The 23,776-nt window shown below is 43.5% G+C and overlaps 1 protein-coding gene and 1 non-coding gene across 2 annotated transcripts; one reads left to right on the top strand and one right to left on the bottom strand.

Annotated features, from left to right (window-relative positions):
• Positions 1-2,650: 2,650 nt before the first annotated feature.
• Positions 2,651-4,643, bottom strand: LOC109798014 (uncharacterized). The gene is made up of 2 exons (XM_020358202.3): positions 4,069-4,643; positions 2,651-3,380 (listed from the first exon to the last, which is right to left on the bottom strand). The coding sequence occupies exons 1-2, from the start codon at positions 4,402-4,404 to the stop codon at positions 2,988-2,990; spliced, it is 729 nt and encodes a 242-aa protein (XP_020213791.2). The 5' UTR covers positions 4,405-4,643; the 3' UTR covers positions 2,651-2,987.
• TRNAN-GUU (transfer RNA asparagine (anticodon GUU)) lies at positions 3,712-3,785 on the top strand. The gene has a single exon. It is a non-coding gene; the product is annotated as a tRNA-Asn (tRNA).
• Positions 4,644-23,776: the final 19,133 nt, after the last annotated feature.

Genomic DNA, 23,776 nt, shown 5'->3' with positions numbered 1-23,776 from the left:
TATATCTTATTAAAACTTATATTAATTGAACATTAAAACTTGTAATTAATAAAATAATAGTTTTGAGTTTAAATTTAAATTTAATATAATTTTGTGAATAAATTAGTTAACCTTTTTGAAATATAAAAAATATACAATAGTAACAATAGGGTCCTAAATGTGAAACCTTATGAGATCATGTTCAGCCCTTTGTGGTCCTCCATGTGAAAACTTATGAAACATAAAAAAATTACTAGATGTATATTATCACGATGGAATGTTGTTTTTAAGAAAATATTTAATGAACCTATCTAGTGGAGGCTACAAAGGGTTGTAAATCTTAACTAGGGTCGGCCCAAGCATAAGGTTGTCTAAGCCTTAACTTTAGGCCCTCAAAATATTTTTTTTACTTATAAAATACTGACTTTGGTTTGTTGATCATTATTTAAGCCTAACATTGTACGAACTGGGATTTGATTCTAGTATTATAATTTTTTGCTAAAAGTTCCTTTTTTTATGGATGACTGTTGATTTTCTTTCTCATCTTTAAAAAGGTCTAACTTCAAAACTCGCTTTAGGTCTTAAAATATGTTAGACCAGTCTTAACCCTAACCTTGGGGGGAGATTACATCTAGCAAAGAAACCCCAATGGTCCATGTTGATTCATAATGAGTTAAGACGTATTATTGTAGCTAGGTGACCCTAGCTGACTAGTCACTAGGAGGATATCATACTAGTTGAATAATGTTAGTGTCGGTCTTATCATGTGAGAGGGTGAGCTGTGACTATATGTACTCTTCCACTTTCAAATGTTCTTTACACGATACCATATGCATGAGATAGAAAAGTAGGGAAATTGAATGGCATCATTTGCATATGTTTGGAGTTGATAAAGGACATTATAAACTCTTTATTGCTTTTGTGAACACATGTTTTACTCACTCCCTTTATTACTTTAGCATGATGTAAGATAAGGGTGTAAACGGGTCAGGTTAAGTCAAATTTTACCCATTTTAGGATCCAACCCAATTTTACGTTGATAAGTTTGTATTTTTTTTCTTAATATGGTTGGGTTTGTAACATTCCAATTTTCATAATAAATTAATAAATAATTTTAAATTTAATCAATTGGGATTATTTTTAAAACAAGAGTTATTGATAAAAAGAAATATTTTCTAGTTTAATTATAATAGATAATTATTTGAATTTCAAGATAGGAATAATTGACGATGAATTAATGGAATTTTACTGACTAGTTTAGGGTTTAGGGTTGACAGTGGATTAATGCAATTTTACGACTGATTACACAGGATAAAGTTTAGTATCTTTTTATATAAATATGTTAGTAAGACAAGAGTTGCCTCACAAACTCTTCTAACACACGCTCTTGGAGATTTCCATCAAGTGTTTGGCATCCATCAAGGTAAAGGGGAATGAGTGAGTGAAGTGACTGTTAGGCTACCAGAAAAGGGGTTAAATTATTTTTTTTAAATCAGTTTTTTTTATGGAAATTTTTTCTTCAAAAGGTAAACTTTTGAGTATTTAAACTTGGAGTATTCTTTTGAAAATAGTTTATGAGTTAACTTATTTTTTCAACAGATTATGCAGCAATAAAATACAAAATGCAGTAAGGTAAATAAACAAGTAAATGGATAGAGTTGGAGAGATTGCACAGAATTTTGCACTAGTTCACCCTAATTGGACTACATCTAGTCCCCAACAAACTTATGAGATTTTCACTATCATAGCTAATTGTTGTTTAATCACAATTCAGCCACCTGCTAATACAATAACATCACTACACAACCACCTATTGTTAGTGATAAACATTCAGACACCTATTGAGATTGTACACTCAATAACTTGATGAGAAAACCAACTTCACAACCACCTACTATGAGATCACACAACCACTGTTGTGATTCCTTTATTCCTTCCTACACCTCTTCAAACTCATATCTGGATAGGAATGGTTTTACAAATGGGTTTTGTAACTTAGCACTTTGCTAAGATTACAACATGTTCTCCTAAGTTGGATCTTTCACTAAGGAAGATTCACACTTCTTGTATCTATTACAAGATTGATACAAAATATTAAAGTGAAGATCTCTGAACAAATTAGAGCATGAAGCAAGGATTGTAGCTTGATAGCTTGTGTTTTTATTATCTTTTTTATCTTGCTTGCTTCCATAATGTGTATCCTTAATCTTCCTTTTATAGCCACTAAAATAGATTTGTTGTGACTAGCTTAGTTTTTAAGCAAAGTTGACATCATTGTACTTTGCCGTTTTTGATACTGTCAACTTTTTCTTTAGATGAGGTACTTTTTGAGTACAAGTTTTATAAGAAGTTATGATTTAACTGAAACCTTCTAATAGATGGGTCAAAGTATTGGTCATCTGAGTCAAGTCTTCAAGTCATTTCCTCTTAGAGGAAATGATTAATTTGAACCTCTTTGAACATAGACATAATACAATCATCTTCTTGTTTAGGACAGACAAGACTCTTGGTACTAAATAGCAGTTCAAACAAATTAATTAATATCTTATGAAGCTTCTAAATAATTAAGTTTAGACAACCTCCTAAAACACTATTTACATTCTCTTATTATTAATTTCTTACTTTATTTTATGTTAGTTCTAATATACAGAAACCCAAATACGCTAGTCAATGTTACAATGTAGATTTTCTTTTTATTGCTAAAACAACGATTAACAATATTGAATAACTCATACACAGTGCCATCACTAAAAATAAAAAAGTAACACCATAATAGCATCAAATTAACAATCAAACTAGTAAAATTAAAGACACACCCGCTGGCTTATGGTCTCTACAGATGATTTTGATCATTTTGTTAAAATTAAAATTTTAATCAAAATCATGATTGAAAAAAAAAAGTAATTTACACTAGTTTAACATGTGTAGGGTAACCTTTTTTTTTTTTGAATTTACAATTTTGTTTTTGATTTTCATATCCATTACCACCTACCTAATTGCAAGACTCTTCAAAGGGTGGGTCTGTGATTTCTCTCAAGAAGGCCCTCCATGATGACTTTTTTCTTGTACTCCTCAGAATCAAAATAGCCGTCGTTTGACTTGGTCGTATGCGGACGGTCATCGTCGTTTACGGCACCAATGTTCCTGAAACGCGGAGTACAGTACAACCAGAGGGAAGTGCAGAGGATGGCGCATAAACGACCCCAGAATATGATAATCACTAAGGTCACCACCAGCACCGACATGCCAACCACAGGGTCGTACGAACTCCTCGCGTTTTTGGCCTTCTTCGATGTCGTTTGGCTTTGCACTGACGACGACACCCGCCGGCCCTGCCGTTTCGCCTCTGCTGGAGAACCTCTACCCTGTCTCTCCTCTACGTTGCTCGCACCATGCCTTGTCTGGACACATGAATTAACAATAACAACTTATTCATCCAAAATTAATTTCCTCATGCACTCTAAATAATTCTATTTATAAATAAAAAAAACAACTATCCATTTCTCAGTTTATTTAAATGGAGGGAAAATAAAATTAAAAATAAAAAGTTTCACTTTTAAAAGTTTATAAATTTTAATGAAATGAGAAATTACTTAAAAAATAAAAATGATAAAAAAAGGTAACTAATAAAGATAAAAACACCTTAAAAATATGTATATGTAAAATGTATATCTTCCTTATATATCGTTACATATGTTTTTCCTCTACCTTTTCATTTTTATAATTAATCATGCTGGAATAGCTCAGTTGGTTAGAGCGTGTGGCTGTTAACCACAAGGTCGGAGGTTCAAGCCCTCCTTCTAGCGGCATTTTTTAAAATAAAGTTATTCAATTAAAAATATTTTTTATTAATATTATTAATAATAATAATCTAACTTGAAGTTTTCATATATATATTTATTCTAATTCAAGTGATTTTGTTTAATTATGACTCAAATCTAATAATTTTGTAAATTTTTTTGTTAAACTAATTAATAAAAAAATAAATTCAAGTACTCAACATAACAACATATTCACAAAAGGAATTGAAAATTGATAGTACTATATGAAAATATGGAAGATTTATTCGCTCAATAATAAAATAAATACTTGTGTGGGCGTATAATAGGGTGTGGCGGGGAGCACTGGAGGCGGCGGAGGATGGGTTGCCACCGGAGGTTGAGGCTTATTCTGAAGAGTTGACTTTGACCTGGCCTTAGAGTAATGAGCATGATGAGATACTGAGGAGGCTTCAAGCGGCACCGTTTTGTAAGCCGAGTTCTTGTTGAATCGAATCCTTGGCCACGAACACCAACTACTCTTCTTCTTCTTCTTGGTCATCTTTGAGGCAGGATGAGACCCTTTTGTGGTTGATTCCTCAACAGGAGAGGATCTAAAGCAGCATAGAAAAATGGAAGTTTTGGGTTTTGAAGAGGATTTGGCCATGGAAGAGAGAGTGAGAGATGAAGACTAATGATATTCCATGGTGGTGGAGGATTAACTTTGAGAGGGGAAACTATGGGTGCAAATGATGATGATGAGGATGATGTTGTAATTGAAAGCATGATAATTATTATTAATTAAAATATAATGAAGGGTAGGGTATATTGTTTGATATATAAAGTTGGGGTTTGGAAGGAAGACTTGGACTTTGTCCTTTCAGTTCAGCGTACCCTTCTTCACACGTTTACACCTTCCCCACGTTTCCTCGTTCTCTTCGCAATGCAATTTTTTTATGCATATGTATGTGGAGGCTTTTTTAAGGTGCTTCTAGTTTACGTGCATGCCTCTTCATGTTGCCATCACCCTCGTGGGAGCCACAAGGTAAATTAACCATACACATGTAATTAGTTACGGTAGGTTTGACAAAAAAAAGTAAATAATCAAATTTGAATTATTATCGATGGGAATAGTTTGAATTGATCCATTGAGGACCTCAAATCAGGTTTATACAAACTATTGTTACAATATTATTATTATTATTATTATTATTATTATTATTATTATTATTATTATTATTATTATTATTATTATTATTATGTGTTATTCACTTGTGCTGCACGCTTGAATTTTAGTTTGTGTTATACACTTGAATTTTACTTCATGTATTTTTATTTTTATTTTTTATTCTTTGTTGTTTAAAATTTCTTGTTAAATAATCTATTATATATATATATATATATATATATATATATATATATGTATATGTACTGACCATATCGCGAAGCCGAGCTCCAAGCTCGGCATCACAGTGCAAGATGATCTCGGGCACGCGTCGTACGACGTCAGCTCGGCCTTCAGGTGAATCACAACTGATTCCCGAGGATCTCGCCCATACGAGATCCATTATCCAATCACTGATCACCGAAGATCTCGCCCCAGACGAGATCTGCTATCATATCTTATCTCAGGCCCAAAGCCCAAAGCAAACCTAATTCACTCCAAGGTACGTGCATTACATATACGAGACTATTACTCATACAAACCCTAACTTTAGCATCAGAGTCTCTTTTGCAGGTACCACCCCCATCTTGGAGCATCAGCGTACCAGTGAAGGAGGCTCACCAATCTTACTTGGAAGATCGTCCCTACGACAAATTCCGGTAAGAACATTTGGCGCCCACCGTGGGGCCGATCGAGACAGCTCTTATCGGCCACCCGTATGGTATTCACCAGAAGCCACCACAGACGTGCAACAGAGGACGCTGAACACTCAGTCACCATGAACAGGGACGCTGCAACCTTGAGAAGGCTGATCGACCAAGTCGAACAGATGCGCCAGCAGCATGACACTGACCTGCGCAACATGCGTGCCAAACACGAAGCCGACCTAGCGGCAATGCGGACAACCAATGAAGCAGACCTCGCAGCGCTGCGGGAAGAAAACGAGCGCATTCGCGCCCAACTCCCCCGACGCCCCTCTGATCGCCCTCCTCACGGGAGCAACATCCATGAAGATGAGGCACACTCGGCCTCTCAATCCTGGACTGCGACTAGGGCACCAACGTTGCAACCCGCCACGCACCGATCTCATGCATCGATGCACAAGCCGGGCCCAGACGCCAGCAGAGCACCCTCACATGCGACGGAAGGCCGCGAAACCTTCCGCCGACATCCTTTTGTGGACGGCATCATGGAGACCCCACTCCCCCGAGGATGGAAGCCTCTCCATCTCGACCGCTATGACGGCACGATGGACCTCGATGAGCACATTGACCTATACACAACCTAGGTAAACCTCTACACTAACAGTGATGCTATCCTGTGTAGGGTTTTTTCGACCTCGCTCAAAGGGGCCGCACTCCACTGGTACACCCAGCTACCTGCCGAGTCCATCGACAGCTTCAGTACCTTAATCCGCCGGTTCACGGCGCAGTACGCCACCAGCCGACCTCACCACACAACCTCCACTGCGTTGGCCAACCTCAGGCAGAGTGATGACGAACCTCTGCGGGCCTTCATGGAGCGCTTCTCCAACATCTCGGTGAGGATCCGAAACTTAAACCCCGAGGTCGCCCTTCACTCCATGCTCATGGCCCTCAAAGCTGGCCCCTTTGTCGACAGCCTCTGCCGAGATCCCCCCCACGACATGGATGAACTTCACGCCCGCGCGGCCGGATACATCCAGATGGAGGAGCACTCCGCCTTCCGCGACCAGGTTCACGGGAAAGCCCCAACAAAGCCGGAACAAGGGCATAAGGATAAAATCAAAGTCAACAATGACAGCCAATTCAAGAAGTCGACTAGGGCAAACAGAGGGGGGAGATACGACTTTTACACTCCACTGAACGCACCTAAGGTACACATCCTGGAAGAAGCCAGCAATAATAACCTGCTCGCCCTTCCACCACCGGGTCACACTCCCAGCAGCGTCGACAAGTCCAAGCACTGCCGGTACCACAGGAACCATGGTCACACCACGGAGGAATGTTGCACACTCCGGGACCGCATTGAAGAGCTCATCCAAGCAGGTCACCTCGGCCAGTATGTCCAGCGCCAACAGAGTAACAGAGGTGGCTATGGAGGCCGAGGACGCGGTAGAGGTCGAGGTTCAGGAGCCCGCACTGACTCACACCCGGGTTCCCAACAAAATGCTATCGGCGCAGTACAAGTCGAGATAAGCCAAGAGACAGAGTCGGCTCCCTTACGGGGAGTAATCAACACAATTGCAGGTGGTTTTGCGGGAGGAGGCGCCAGCAGCTCGGCTCGAAGAAGACACCTGCGGAGCATCAACTGCGCCCACTCTACCACCTCGGCCCCGCACAAAAGCTCACCGCCGATCTCCTTCTCCGACGAAGACTACGCCGGCGTCAACCCTAACCAGGACGACCCCATGGTCATCGTTGTGGAGATAGCCAACTGGAAAGTGCAGAAAACACTCATTGACCAGGGAAGCTCGGCTGACGTCCTGTACTGGCCAACGTTCCTCAAACTAGACGTCCCTCACTCTCTCATTCAACCTCACACGGAGCCCCTAGTCGGCTTCGCAGGAGAGCGAGTTCACACTCGGGGATACGTAGACTTGCTGACAACTTTTAGAACGCCACCGGATACAAGGCGGGTCACGGTCCGGTACCTCCTCGTGGAAGCCAACACTTCCTACAACATCACCATCGGGAGGCCAACCTTGAACCAACTCGGAGCGGTAGTGTCAACCCCACACCTCACCATGAAGTTCCCAGGCAAGGACGGTAAAGTCATCTCCGTCAAAGCTAATTAGAAAACAGCTCGGCAATGCTACGCCGAGAGCCTGAAGATTTCCTCGCCGAGCAAGCAAAGCAAGGGGAATCCCCTCACCATAGCTCCTTAAGTTTTTAAGTCTCTCTTCTTCTTCCAGTGTGAACAAAGCTGTGCACTCTTTTCCCGCCTCAGCCTTTGACTGAGAGGGTTTTTAACGAGGCACACAAGCACCATAAATAAAATTACTCCTTTCGCTCATCTCATATTCTTATTTTCCTGATTATCTAAATCCGAGGTCGAGTACAAACCTCGATGCTTCCGTCAAAGGTCGAGTTCGAACCTTAATCAAATAGAAAATCTGAGGTCGAGTACGAACCTCGATGCTTCCGTTAAAGGTCGAGTTCGAACCTTAATTAAATAATCTATCTCAAACCTGAGGTCGAGTACGAACCTTGACGCTCTCGGTCGAGTTCGAACCTTAATTAAATAGCGTATCTCAAATTTGAGGTCGAGCCCGAACCTCGACATTTCCGCTAAAGGTCGAGTTCGAACCTCAATTAAATAGCAAATCCGAGGTCGAGTACGAACCTCGATGCTTCCGTTAAAGGTCGAGTTTGAACCTTAATTAAATAATCTATCTCAAACCTGAGGTCAAGTACGAACCTTGATGCTCTTGGTCGAGTTCGAACCTTAATTAAATAGCATATCTCAAATTTGAGGTCGAGCCCGAACCCCGACATTTCCGCTAAAGGTCGAGTTCGAACCTCAATTAAATAGCAAATCTGAGGTCGAGTACGAACCCCGACGCTTTCTTCAAAGGTCGATTCAGAACCTTAATCAAATCACTCTTCAAAGGTCGATTCAGAACCTTAATCAAATCACTTCACTCGAATTCGAGGTCGAATACGAAACTCGACGCTTCTGTTAAAGGTCGAGTTCGAACCTTAATCGAACCAACTCGCAAATTCTGAGGTCGAATACGAACCTCGACGCTCTTGTCAAGGGTCGAGTTCGAACCTTAATAACTTATTATGAGGTCGAGTCCGAACCATATATCCGAGATCGAGTTCGAACCTCGATGAAACACGCACCACCCTAAATCTAAGGTCGAGTCCGAACCTCGACACTGTCGTTAAAAGCCGAGTACGAGCCGTATACCTAAGGTCGAGTTCGAACCGTGACAAAACATACATGACCCTAAACTTAAGGGCAGATACGAACCACCTATCCAATTCACTACACTCCGGTTTGAGGTCGACTCAGAACCTCGGCGCTAATAAATCAAGGTCATCAAACCTTCACAGAAATGCTCACCCAAACAGAAGTCCGAGGTCAAGTCCGAACCTCCCTTAACATATGAGGTCGAGTACGAACCACAGCATCCAGATCCGAGGTCGAATACGAACCTCGCCAAAAATTCATTTTATTCAAAACCGAGGTCGAGTATGAACCTCGATGTCCGCGCTTAAAAGTCGAGTTCGAACCTTAGCTAAATCATTTTGCTCAAACCTAAGACCAAACCCGAACCCCACCAAAGCCTAAGGTCGGATACGAACATCGGCACTTTCAAGGTCAGACCCGAACCTTAATAAAATCGGTCAAATCCGAACCACAATAAAATCAGTTGCTCAAAATAAAAGTGTAAGGGCGAATACGAGCCTCGCCACTCCTGATAAAGGTCGAGTCCGAACCTAACCAAATCGTCTAATTCAAATCCGAGGTCGAATACGAGCCTCAACACATTTACTTAAGGTCGAATTCTGACCTTGCCTCTAGTCTAGGGTCATTTATGAACTTTCACAATAATTACTTAGTCAAAATTCGAGGTCGAATACGAATCTTCACACATTCATTTACAGCCGAGTTCGAACTCCCACGAAAAATCCTACTAAACAAAAAACTAAGGCCGACCTCGAGCCTCGACTTCACCAACTCAAGGTAGAACTATCACCATATACACAAGCATATAACAAACACCAAACATGTGCCTCAAACAGCGTGAACAACCAAAATTGAACGCAAATACGGACAAGATAGAGCAAAATATATATATATACAAACAAAGTTCTCAAAATTCAGTACATCAATTCAATCCAAAGAAAAATAAACCAAGCTATTACAAAGGCGGCCTAGGCTGAAGCATCCTCGCTAGAACTGTCGTCGGCATCTCCTCCTTGACTAGCCTCCCAAAGAGGACAATTTTCTCCACATGCATGGAAGAAAAGTCGAATCCGGGAGCCAGAAGCTGAGCCTGACGAGCAGCCTTTTGGAAGCCCCTCTTGTGCTCAACCACAACGGAGCGTTCGACCTCCGCGAGCCTCTTGTCCGTGGCCCCCTTCCCCGCCGCCAGCTCCGCGAGCTCCGCCTTCGAGGTGGCAATTTCGTCCTCACGGCCACCAAGAATGACCTCGTTACGGAGGCGCTCCTCAGCCGCCGCTGCCAACTCTCCCTTAAGAGAGGTCACAATGTCCTCCAGAGCCCGCACTTGGCCACGAGAAGAGGTCACCTCATCCTCTAAGGAGCGAGCGTGGCCTCGAGAGAAGGCGACGAGCTCCTGCAGCTCCCCCACCTGAGAGGCATAAGCCTCATTGGATCGCAACGCAATCTCAAGAGACTTCTGCACCCGTGCAAGGTCGCCACGCGCAGAGCGGAGCTCAGCCTCGTGCCGCTTCGCCTCCTCAAGGGCAGTGCTGAGAGCCTTATTCTCCTCCCTTAGAATTTTATTCGCATCCTTCCAAGGTTGAAGCCGACCCCTCAGCTTGGCCAACTCCTCTTGCTGCTTGGCCAGGTCCTCTCGCTACTTGGCCAAGTCCTCCTGCTGCTTGGCCCACCTCGGTTTCCAGTGGCCTAGGATGCCCATAGTCCTCTGCAGCAGGACCTGAGCAGCATCGAAACTATCCTCAGGACCGACCTCCTCTATCATCTCCTGGTCCTCGGAGCTCAACGAACCCTGAGGGAAGAACTTCTCAGCGGTCACCCCGAGCTCCACAGTGAGTCCATGTCGGCTGAGGCACTCACGTGGTCCAGCCGCACTTTCGAAAGGCCCTTCCCGAAGCGATGGGCCAAATATCCACTCCGGGAAGCCCCCTGTGGCGAGCCCGAAGGCGGCGCCGAGGCCGCAGCAGTGGACGGGGGAGCCTCACAACTCGGGCCCCCTCCGCGAGCCTCAATGGAGGCAGGAATCGACGTCCCCTGCTCGGCATCCAGGGAGTCCACAATGGGAACCTCCGACCTCGCCTGCGAAAACCAACCACATGTCAAAAAATAAACAAGGTGGCATACGGGGAATCACAAAAACAAGTTAACACTGTTTACCCTAGTAGCTTGGGAGGCCCGCTCGGTGGCTGGGACCACTTCTTCGACGGAGGGAGCGACTGGCCCAGCGCCGGAGGTCGCCTTCCCGGCAGCATTTCCTGCCTGCGAAAAATAACCCCAGGTCCAAAGACAAGAAAACATAATAAAAGGCAACGAAAAGGCGAAGAAACAATACTCACCACCTCGGCAACTCGAGCAACTTGCTCAGCCGCCCGTACTCCTACCTCAGTGACGGCTACCCCGGCCTACAAGAAAACCCATATCACCACAATAAACCAAGCAAAGTCTAACACAGAAGAAACGTATAAGGAAGTACACCACTCGCATCGGCGACCTGCGTGGTAGGCTCAGCAGCCTAGGCCGCCTCCCCAGCCCCCACTAGGGGAGCCTCTTTAGACGGTGGACTCTCAGTGAGATCCACCGCATCAGCGTCAACGGCCTTGGAGGTCACCTCCTCGGCACCTGGAGGGGAGGAGGTTCCCCCGACCTCTTTTCCCCCCTCTTTCTCTTCTGGCTAACCTTCAGGGGGGCAACTTCCTCCTCCGGAGGCTCGGGAACCTCAAGCTCAGTAACGTTGTAGCGGTACTTAAGCTCGTGCCACAAGTTCTTCCCCATAATGCCTGCAGACAAAAACGGAAACACATCAACAAAAGGAAATTACACGAGCCCTAGCAAACCACCAAAACACGAAATACTCACTCTCTAGGCCCCTCTCCCTGTAGGGCGAATTCGCAAGCGACAGAACGAGCTTGCAATCCAACGGGCGAGGGAGCGCAACAAGGTTTTCAATGGCGGCTGCCTCAGAGGCCGTCACCTTCAGGTTACCCAAACCGTGAAACCTAGACGGTTTGGGACACCAGTAAAAAGGAAATTTCGGCAAGCCGCCGAAGTGGAACACCTCGTCCTCCAGGGGGTCAATACCCACAAGGGCAACCCTGAAGAACTCCTGTTTGAAGTTTTTATATGATTGGGAGTAGAGAGTAAACAAACCCCCATCCCTACTCCCATTCAAGGACAAAATACCATAAGGCGGAGCGCCCGCCTTCAGTTGATAAAAATGAAGAAAGATGCGAAGGGACACCTCTATCCCCAGAACCGCACACAGGACCTGAAAAGCCCTCAAAAAACCCCAACTGTTGGGATGCAACTGGCAAGGAGCCGCGTTGATAAAATTCAAAAAATCGCACTCGAACTGAGTGAAGGGAAGACAGACACCTAAATCCCTAAATCCCTCAAGCCGAATCATATGGGAGATAGAAGGGTCGCAAACCCTACACGACCTGGAGATCCTATTGACCCCTAGGAAGGTCCGAAACACGCTTTGGACCCCTGCCATCTCGCTCTTGACCCAGTCGTAGCTAGGAATGCCTGGCTCTGGGCCCCGGGGCGAATCCCTCTTTTCGGCGGTGGCCTTCCCGGTGGCCACCGCCTTGCCACGCGCCTTGCCCCGAGAAGGCGCAGAAGGGCCGACACCACTTCCCCCAGCCATTGAAAAGACAAGAAAATCCGGGAAGAAAAGAAAAGAAGACAGTAAAAAGGAAGTACCTGGTACTCATCTTTAGAAAATAACCCTAACAACAAAGGAGTTACCGGAAACGGCGACGGAAACGGAGAAGACGGAGACGGAAGACAAGCAGAAAAGCGAGAGCAACGGCGTGCACAAGAAGCCACAAGAATGGAAAAGAGCAAAGTGAAAAAGGCCAAGAGGCGCGAGTGAGAGAAAAGAAAAAACTCTCCCCCAGAATTTCAAAACAGTCACGACACGTGTCATCGAAGGGACACGCCTAACCACGCATTAAATGAGACCCATTATGACAGAGGAAGCCATCATTGCATAACCGTCATGACCACTAACGCGCGTTTCGAAATACGAAACGACCTTTGCACGCGTGGCATCTTGACAGGCGGACATACGCGAAGGGTCACTTCCCCCTGGCGAGCTCGGTCTTAACTCCTCGACCTACGGTCTTTGGAGCTCGGGGGGCTAGTGTACTGACCATACCGCGAAGCCGAGCTCCAAGCTCGGCATCACAGTGCAAGATGATCTCGGGCACGCGTCGTACGACGTCAGCTCGACCTTCAGGTGAATCACAACTGATTCCCGAGGATCTCGCCCATATGAGATCCATTATCCAATCACTGATCACCGAAGATCTCGCCCCAGACGAGATCCGCTATCATATCTTATCTTAGGCCCAGAGCCCAAAGTAAACCTAATTCACTCCAAGGTACGTGCATTACATATACGAGACTATTACTCATACAAACCCTAACTTTAGCATCGGAGTCTCTTTTGCAGGTACCACCCCCATCTTGGAGCATCAGCGTACCAGTGAAGGAGGCTCACCAATCTTACTTGGAAGATCGTCCCTACGACAAATTCTGGTAAGAACAATATATATATATATATATATATATATATATATATATATATATATATATATATATGTATGTATTTAATGAGATAAAGAATATTTTTGTTAATTTAATTATGATAAAGATAAACATTTTTATTATGATAGAGATAAGATTGTGGTCTGTATCAACTAATATTCAAATTCATATAATTATCATTAGCTATACAATTATCTTATTACACGGGTTTAGGAATTTTTCTTATCAGTTTGTTGAGTTTGTTGTGTATAAATATATAGCCATGTAAATTTGAATTCAATATAGAAAAATATAATATAATTCTCTATTCTATAATTTAATATGGCATCGGAGAAGAAATCACATACCTTTGGGATTGTGAATGATTCAACTATTATCATTTCTTTATCACCATATTATCTCGGATCATCAGACAATTCAAGAACACCATTGGTGGCAGCAACACTTACTGGTGATAATTATCAAAATTGAGCACACTCTATGAAGATGGCTTTACATGACAAAACAAAATGTGGATTCATCATAGGTAGCATTACAAATCCTACATTGACCTCTAGGAGAAAGTAAATTCAAAAGTGATAGCCTAAATCAACAACTCAATGGATCCAACATTGCATGGTAGCATCTCACATGCAACCACTACAAGAGAGGTTTGGTTGGATCTAAAGGAACGTTTTGCTCAAGCCAATGCACCTAACATACATTAGTTGTGGCGGAGTCTTTGCTTGATGCAACAAGAACTGGACATGACCATGACTGAATTCTACTCCAAGTTCAAATGCTTATGGGATGAATTAAGCGAGTTGTAACCATTGCCTGAATGCACTTGTGGTGTAGCAAAGGAGTTGGCACAAAGAGAAGAAGAGCATCATGTCCATTTGTTCCTTGAAAGCTTTGACAATAATTATTTTGCTCTGTAGACCCCTAAAATTGTCCGGGTCGGAAATAAAACTCGAAGACCCTCAAAGATCGAAGGAAAGTCAGCCAGAAGGACTCCTAGAAGACCATAGGATGGCTATCTGTAGGTTTAGAGGTCTTAGAGTAGTTTAAAATAAGGAAGTGGAGGGAATGAAGCCCAATACGGCCGTACTACACTTAATACGGCCGTATTGAAGCTTCAACACGGCCCCAGTGAACTCAATACGGCGTATTGAAGTTTCTGAAACTTCAATACGGCCGTACTGAAATCAATACGGCCGTATTGAAGCTTCAATACAGCCGCAGTGAACTCAATACGGGCGCATTGAAATTTCTGAATTTCAATACGGTCGTATTGAACTTCAATACGACCGTATTGAAGTTCAAAAATTTCAATACGGCCGTATTGATTCTGTAGCCCGTATTGCGCCTATTCCCTATAAATATGACGTCAATTGGACGTCATTCCACACTTTTTCACACAGTTTCAACCCTCTCCTTGAGTATTCTGGGGTTTTTGAGCAGTGTTCTGCCCTAGAAATCACTCAGAGAGTTGATCCAACGAAGTTCTTGAACCCCGAGCCATTTTGCTTGAGGATTGAACCTAGTCGAAGGGAAATCCTCCGGATTTCCGTAGTCAAAAGTTTTTAGGAGGGAGCGAGCGGGCTTGTAGAGCGAGGGAACGCCAAAAAGCTTCCCAGTTTTACGAAATATATAAAAGCACGCTTCAAAGGTTTCTTCTTAAAGTCCTTCCTTTTACTGCTTTCTGTATGCATATTTAAACTGTCATCATGTAGATAGTTAATTTATAATTGCTTAGAATAAATAGGGGTAATTTAGTAATTTTACACTGTTATTTTAGAAATAATCTGTCATAGGGAACCCGAAAGGGGCGCTGTGGGGTGCTAACACCTTCCCCACGCGTAACCGACTCCCTTACCCAACTCTGGTTGTAATGGCCAAAGTTGATTTATAAAATCAATTGCCTTATCCCTTTTTCCAATGTTTTGAGTAAAACATTGGTGGCGACTCCACGAACCCTTTTACTACGAAAACCACTAATCCATGGAGGGTCCCGCTTGGGATTAACATGGATTGGTGAGACTTTTAATAAATAAATTGGATAAGATCGACAAGGTCTCAGTTTGAGAACAAGTCGTTCTAATAATCCAATACATTTTCAAAACTAAAATAAAAGCGAGCTCGACCGTCTTCGCGACCGCCGAGGCCCGTTTGGGCCGGTGGCGACAGATGGCGACTCCACTGGGGAAGCCTCGAGAGTCAGTCCCATTTAGTGACAGATTATTTTAACAAATAATAGTTAAAATTACTTCATTACCCCTCACTTGTATGATAACATGTTTATCTATGTGGCTTTTAAATAACTGTTGTATGTTTAAATTACGCAATTGTTTGAAATAAAAAACTGCACACAAACCTTTGCACACAACAGTTCCCCCTATACCCGGGGGCATGAGTGATTAACCATAGGGAGTGGATGTTAGTACGGCCGGTTGTCGAATGGGTCTATAGGTGCCCGTAGACCGTTGTCGGAAAACATCACTCAAGGTGATAACCATGAACTTGAGTCCGACGGTGCGTTGGAGCTTTCCATCGACCTACGATGAGAGGAATTGGGTCCCTATAATGGGGGCACCTTGGGGGCCTTGGACTGGTGAGAACAGTTAAAACCTACCTTGAATATGCACCTTTCTGCAGGATACCCCTACCTCGTGATTCGCTCGTGACTGTTCGTGGATGAGTGAATTGTTTGTGCATTCGTTATGTGACATTGTTTGTGCATTAATAAATAACCTCGTGATAAGGTCTAAAGAATAATCCCCATGCATGAAAAAACCATGACATGAGAGGAAAGACCATGTGTGAAAATATAATAAAAGTGAGGAGCATGTACATCATTACCAATAAAGATATCATGCATCCTCATAAACCATGCATTCTAGGTTCACCAATACCTCTTGACATGAGTAAAAGAGACCCATAATTATCGAGATTCTCCGTTGAGGAGAGATCATAAGTCAAGGAGGGTAGTAACACTCTGTTTTAAAAAGGCAGCGCCTTAAAAATGGAGGGTTATCAAACTCATGTCAAGAGCGTATTCATGAATAAACTAATTAGATTAAAAAATTCATTTTAGAAAGTGGTTGGTCATCTCTCTGTCCTCACACGCGCAAAGAAGATCAAGAAAATGGAAGCATTGGAGGAGCAAAACAAAAAGCTCACAACCGAGCTTTCACAACTTAAAGACCAAATGGCGCAAATGATGGAACTCATGCGTCATCACAACATCCATGGATCTCATCACAGTGATCATGGGTCCCATCATGAGGGAGAGGAGGAAGAGCATGAAGAAGATCCTCCACATGCTGTACCTCTTGGGGCTGGAATTATGATTAAAGAGCCCGAAGTATCAAAGGAACAATTCCACGCCCTCGAGGATCGGCTAAGGGCTTTGGAGGGGCATGATTTTGACATCAAGGATGCCGCCGACATGTGTTTAGTGAGGGACATCCAATTCCCTCCTAAATTTAAAGTGCCGGATTTCCCAAAGTACGTGGGATCGACTTGCCCCAAAAGTCATCTCACCATGTACTGTCGCAAGATGGCTGCATATGCCACAAATGAAAAGCTCTTGATCCACTGCTTTCAAGAGAGCTTAGCTGAAACTGCACTCAACTGGTATATGCAGCTAGATGGAAATCTAGTACATACATGAAGGCAGTTGGCCGACGCCTTTCTCAAGCGCTATAAATACAACATCGACCTAACACCCGATAGGTCTGATCTTCAAGCCTTGAGTAAAAAGAACGATGAATCCTTCAAGGCGTACGCCCAACGTTGGAGGGAGTTGGCGGCACAGATAGAGCCCCCGCTGTCGGATAAGGAGACGGTGTCCTTATTCATCAACTCGTTGACTGGTCCCTATTACGATAAAATGATAGGGAACACAACGACACTCTTCTCGGACATCATCACCATTGGAGAAAGGGTGGAACAAGGACTTAAAAGTGGGAAGCTGGCTAAGCCTTCCCAACCATATGAAGCTAAGAAGGCCTTCGGGAAGAAGAAAGAAGGAGGAGTCAACGCTGTAACCATTTCTCCATCTTCTTCCGCTTCGAAGTCAGGCAAATCGCAAAACAACTCTGTGAAGAAGTTTGATAAACTTCCGACCACTTATAGCGATCTCCTGCCGAAGCTAGTGGAGGCGCGTCTTATAGCTTACATTCCACCAAAGAAAGTGAATCCACCTTACCCCGATTGGTACAATCCACAAGACAAATGTCTATACCATTCGGGGGCACCGGGACATTCAACGGAGAACTGCAGAGCTCTCAAGTATAAGGTCCAAGACCTTATCGATGCTGGGTGGGTCACTTTCGATTCGACGGCGCCCGACGTGAGCAAGAATCCTCTACCGCAGCAGGAGTAGAGAGAAGGGCAAGCCATGATAGGGCCCCTCCACATTTTTTCTTTTAGGGACTCATGATCAGTACCCGAGATCATGAGGACTTTTTCATGTAAATAAAGGGTTTTGTACAGTTTTACATACATATATCAATAAAGAGGCATTTTTCACACATTATTCTCTCATTTTGTTCTATTCTCTCTCTCTCATTAATATTAATAAACTCTAAACCTAAACAGAACCAATAAATAATTATGTCTGTGATTGCTCGCTCTGACCGGGATCCGAAAGCCGAGGGTGAATGGGTTGAGTTGGACAGTGATGAGGAGACCATCTCTCCGGATCTGCAAAGACTGCTAGATCAAGAAGCTCGTCTACTCCAACCATATCAAGAGAAATTGGAGACCGTAAATTTGGGGCAGGGTCAAGAGTTGCAAGAGGTCAACATTGGGACCCATATCAGTGATGAAATAAAGGCACAATTGATCCAACTATTGAGGGAATACAAGGACGTATTTGCATGGTCGTACCATGATATGCCCGGATTGGACTCTAATATCGTCGAGCATAAGTTGCCATTGAAAGAAGGGTTTCGACCTATCAAACAAAAGCTTCGACGAATCAAGCCCGAATGGTCTTTAAAGATCAAGGAGGAGGTAGAAAAGCAATTAGATGCGGGATTCTTGGTTGTATCCCAATATCCTGAATGGCTGGCTAACATTGTGCCAGTCATCAAAAAGAATGGGAAGGTTAGAGTGTGTGTTGATTATAGGGATTTGAATCGTGCCAGTCCAAAGGACGATTTTCCCTTGCCACACATCGATACACTTGTGGATCATACTGCCACAAACACACTCTATTCCTTTATGGATGGATACTCGGGGTATAATCAAATCAAGATGAATATAGAAGACCGCGAGAAAACTTCTTTCATTACACCCTGGGGCACTTTCTGCTACAGGGTGATGCCTTTTGGACTTAAAAATGCGGGTGCCACCTACCAACGAGCAATGGTGACACTATTCCACGATATGATCCACAAAGAAATTGAAGTATACGTGGATGACATGATCGCAAAGTCAAAAGACGAGATGGACCACATCCAATATTTGAGAAAATTATTCAATCGGCTTCGTAAGTATTAGCTTAAGCTAAACCCGGCTAAGTGTACTTTCGGAGTTCGGTCGGGTAAGCTTCTCGGGTTCATCGTCAGTGAAAAAGGCATAGAGGTGGACCCCGATAAAGTAAAGGCAATAATGGAAATGCCTCCTCCTAAAACTGAGAAAGAAATTAAAGGATTCCTCGGCAGGGTGAACTACGTCGCAAGGTTCATCGCACAGTTGACTGACACGTGCAAACCAATATTCAAGCTGTTGCGCAAGAATCATTCCGAAGTTTGGGATGAGAATTGTCAACAAGCTTTCGATAAGATCAAACAGTGCTTGGCCAATCCACCAGTGTTGGTGCCACCTGTCGAGGGAAGACCATTAATCCTCTATCTAACGGTGCTTGATGAGTCCATGGGAGCTGTGCTAGGACAACAAGATGAAACAAAGAAGAAAGAACAAGCCATCTACTACCTGAGCAAAAAGTTCCTTGATTATGAAACCCGCTACACGCCACTAGAAAAGACGTGCTGCGCGTTAGCATGGGCAACACAACGGCTCAGGCAGTATATGATTAGGCATACTACTTGGTTGGTTTCCAAAATGGACCCAATTAAGTACGTGTTCGACAAACCGATAATCACTGGGAAGATTGCCCGATGGCAAGTGCAATTATCAGAATTTGACATCATACATGTCACACAAAAGGCCATCAAGGGTAGTACCCTAGCTGATTACCTAGCACACGGGCCGACCAATGACTATCAATCCCTTCAGGATGATTTCCCCGATGAGGATATAATGCATTTACAACATGAGGATCCTAAGGATGATATGTGGACCATGTATTTTGATGGAGCCTCCAACATGCTTGGACAGGGGATTGGAACGGTATTAATCTCCCCACAAGGAAAGCATATCCCCTTAACGGCAAGACTCAACTTCGACTGTACAAATAACATGGCCGAATACGAGGCTTGCGCATTAGGAATCCAGGCAGCTATCAACAATGGTATCCTCAAGCTCAAAGTGTTTGGAGATTCGGCTTTAGTCATCCACCAACTGCGAGGTGAATGGGAAGTCCGAAATCCTAAGCTGATACCATATGTTGAGCATATCAAAGACCTGATACAATTCTTTCAAAATGTCGTCTTTGAATATATCCCAAGGGAGGAAAACCAGTTCGCTGACGCCCTTGCTACACTATCATCGATGTTCGCCTTGGATAAGGAGCATGAAATGCCCATCATCAATATCCGGCGGCACGATAAGCAAGCGTTCTGCCTACTGATAGATGAAGCTGTTGACGATCATCCATGGTTCCATGACATCAAACAATATCTGTCAAAAGGGGAATATCCTGATATGGCTAGCGATAATGATAAAACGCATATCCGAAGAAGGGCCATGGGATTTCTGTTGATTGGAGAAACCCTCTACAAAAAGAATTATGACTCGGTCTTGTTGAGGTGCATAGACCAAGTCGAAGCTCAAAATGTAATCAAAGAAATACATGAGGGGGTTTTCGGTACCCATATTCCCGGGCCTGCAATGGCTAAGAAAATCCTCAGAGCAGGATATTATTGGTCGACCATTGAAAGGGATTGTTACCAATACGTCCGGAAATGCCACAAGTGTCAAGCATACGCCGACAACATTCATGTCCCACCAACGCCACTCAATGTGTTGGCTTCACCATGGCCATTCGCAATGTGGGGCATGGATGTTATTGGACCCATTGAGCCAAAGGCATCCAATGGACATAGGTTCATCCTTGTGGCCATTGACTATTTCACCAAATGGGTAGAAGCGGCATCGTATGCTCATGTGACCCGAAAGGTGGTAACATCCTTCATCAGAAAGAATATCATATGCAGATACGGTATTCCCGACAAAATCATCACTGATAATGGATCCAATTTGAACAATAAAATGGTGGAAGAACTGTGCAAAGAGTTCAAAATTCAGCACCACAACTCTTCCCCATATCGACCAAAGATGAATGGGGCAGTCGAGGCAGCCAATAAGAATATCAAGAAGATAGTACAAAAGATGGTTGTCTCATTCAAAGACTGGCATGAGATGCTACCCTTCGCTCTCCATGGTTATAGGACTTCAGTACGTACATCCACAGGAGCTACTCCATTCTCCCTTGTTTATGGAATGGAGACAGTTCTGCCGGTTGAAGTCGAGATACCGTCTCTGAGAGTAATCATGGAAGCAAAACTTTCCGAGGCAGAATGGGTTCAAAGTCGACACGACCAATTGAACCTTATCGAAGAAAAACGACTGAACGCCATATGCCATGGTCAAGCCTACCAAAGGAAGATCAAAAAGGCTTTTGACAAGAAAGTCCATCCTCGAATCTACCATGAGGGAGAGCTGGTGATGAAGAAATTGCTACCAGCTCAAAAGGACAAAATCGGAAAGTGGGCCCCAAATTATGAAGGACCATACGTGGTGAAGCGAGCCTTCTCCGGAGGAGCATTGATTCTCACAGACATGGACGGAGAAGAACTTCGATACCCAGTCAACGCTGACGTGGTAAAGAAGTATTATGCTTGAAGACGTTGCTTGCATCAGCCCGCTAGGATGAAAACCCAAAAAGGGCGTCCTAGGCAAAAGTTAGGGCAAAATAAAAAGCCTGCCAGTACAAGGGTACTAGGCAAAACAAAGGCAAATTTACCCCGTTAGGATACGTCCTAAGCAAAAGTTAGGGGGAAAAGAATAAGATATAAAAATAAAGCAAGCAACGATCACTTGAACCGAAAACCGAAAGGCGGTTCAAGTGATAATCTTCTAGAAGCAAGCGTCTTGCAGTATCTACACTCCTGGCTCAGGCATCTCACCCGAAACGATTAGGGGAACGGGAAGAGCGACAATTACAGATATAATTGTTTAAGCCAAAAATGTATAGCCTACCTTGGCCAGCCATTCTTCAGAAATTTCCTTCTGTATATCTTTCTGTATAAACATTTGTGAATAGCAATAAAATATCCATTTGTTTCTTTTCTCTCTTGACCATGTGATTATGCCTCTGAATTGGTTTTTCATAAAAATTGTACGAAATTCCATTAATAATCGGTCAATAAAAGAAAATTGGAGGGGTTCCTGTAAAATCCATAATCTCCTGCATAAAGGCTCACAAAAATACTCCCTCGCGTCAATGACAGAAAGTCCTCCAAGAAGGAGAGAAAAGGGAGAGCCACTCACTTTTCTAAATAAATGAACAAAAATAAAAAAAATTGTATTGCATTTGTGCATCACACACACATTAGTTGCACATTCAAAGACCTTATCATGAGGCAACCGCATAAAATAGAAAAATAGAAAATTGCTTGTGTATGACAGCAGCAAGCAAAATGCAAAGATTCAGAAAATCAACAGCATCATACAGAATAACTGAGCCTGGAGAGGCTTGCCGAAAGAATACTCTCAGAATAATTGAGCCTGGAGAGGCTTGTCGAAATAATACTCCTTCAGAATAACTGAGCCTGGAGAGGCTTGCCGAAATAATACTCTCTCATAATAACTGAATTTTAAATTCTCTAGCAATTTAAATTCTGTACAGCAAAAGCCAAAAACATAAAAAAGGCAAAATACCAGAAAAAGCCAAATCAGAAGAAAAGGCAAAATACAGAAAAAGCCGAAAATGAAAAAAGGCAAGGATATAGAAAATCCAACAAACAGTTTGTACAGAATAACTGAGCCTGGAGAGGCTTACCAAAATACTCCTCATCCTCCACATCAAAGAATAATTGAGCCTGGAGAGGCTCGCAGAAATAATACTCCCCAGAAGGAACCTCAACTCACGCTCTTGGACTCAAAATCCCCAGCAAGAGCTATCAAGCAAGATCGTCAAAGTCCCTAATGGAAACACGATCGCCCAAGAAGGATATCCAAGTCAAAGGACTTTAAAACTTCCTCAGTGAAGATAGCTCTTCAACTCAGGTGTTGAGTGAGGCTAAGCCTGCAGAGGCTTCCTAAAAAATACTCTGGGATACATAAGATCCCCAAATCCCCAGTCGCCTACTCAAGAGGCATCCCTGCAAAAGGAGAAAAATCAAAAAATATCAATAAATATTCCCCAAGCGGAATCCGGCACTCAGCCGAACACTGAACTTCAATTCCCCAGTCGCCTACATAAGAGGCACTCCTTCGAAAGGAAAATTCATAAAAAGATCAATGATCATTCCCCAAGTGGAATCTGGCTCTCAGCCAATCATTGAACATCAAGGTGATATGCCTAACAGAAGAGGCTAATCAAAATCAACGACAAAATCCCCCAGTGGATAACAGCCTACACAGAGGCAGCAAAATCAGAAAACCAAAAGAGACACCCGAACAAGGATAACCGGGATACTCCACCAACGTCGAAAGGACGTCAGCCAATCATAAGGCACCGCTCACATCAGAAAGAGCATCTTTGTGTCTGCACCCCAAAGGAATCAGAAATTCCCCAGTGGGCACCAACTACGCAATGGAAAGTTGGGACACAAGAACCTATGAGTAACTGCACATCCCCTAGACGGATCCCTGCGTTATCCAACCCTCAGAGGCACAAAAATCAAAAAAACAACTGTCGAAGCAGCATCGTGGACTGTGGAGACAAAAATCATCACAAATTCCTGGAAAGGAGATATTCACGCTACCCCGTCATCACAAACACGGAGGTATGCGGCTTCCGGCTCGAGCAATGAGCGAAGCTATCTCTGGAAAGGAGGTACTCACTGCTCACCGTCGTCACAAGGGTACTTAGCTTCCGGCTCGAACAAAGAGTGAAGCTAAGCCTGGAGAGGCGGTACTCACAGCTTCCAGCTTGGGCAGCAAGCAAAGCAAAGCCTGGAGAGGCGAAACTCACACTGCTCACCGTCGTCACAAAGGTGCTTAGTTTCCGGCTCGAACAAAGAGCGAGACTAAGCCTGGAGAGGCGAAACTCACACTGCTCACCATCGTCACAAAGGTGCTTAGTTTCCGG

Source organism: Cajanus cajan, chromosome 11 (assembly GCF_000230855.2).
Source record: "Cajanus cajan strain Asha chromosome 11, NIPB_CcT2T_4, whole genome shotgun sequence".
NCBI lineage: Eukaryota > Viridiplantae > Streptophyta > Magnoliopsida > Fabales > Fabaceae > Cajanus > Cajanus cajan.
The sequence above is the reverse complement of the archived record's forward strand: the minus strand, read 5'-3'. Positions and strand labels throughout refer to the sequence as shown.

Coding starts and splice junctions, on each gene's coding strand:
- LOC109798014 (XM_020358202.3), bottom strand. CDS start 4,404: ATGGCCAAATCCTCTTCAAAACCCAAAACTTCCATTTTTCTATGCTGC. Junction 3,381..4,068: donor CCTATTATACGCCCACACAA/GTATTTATTTTA, acceptor TCATGTGTCCAG/ACAAGGCATGGTGCGAGCAA.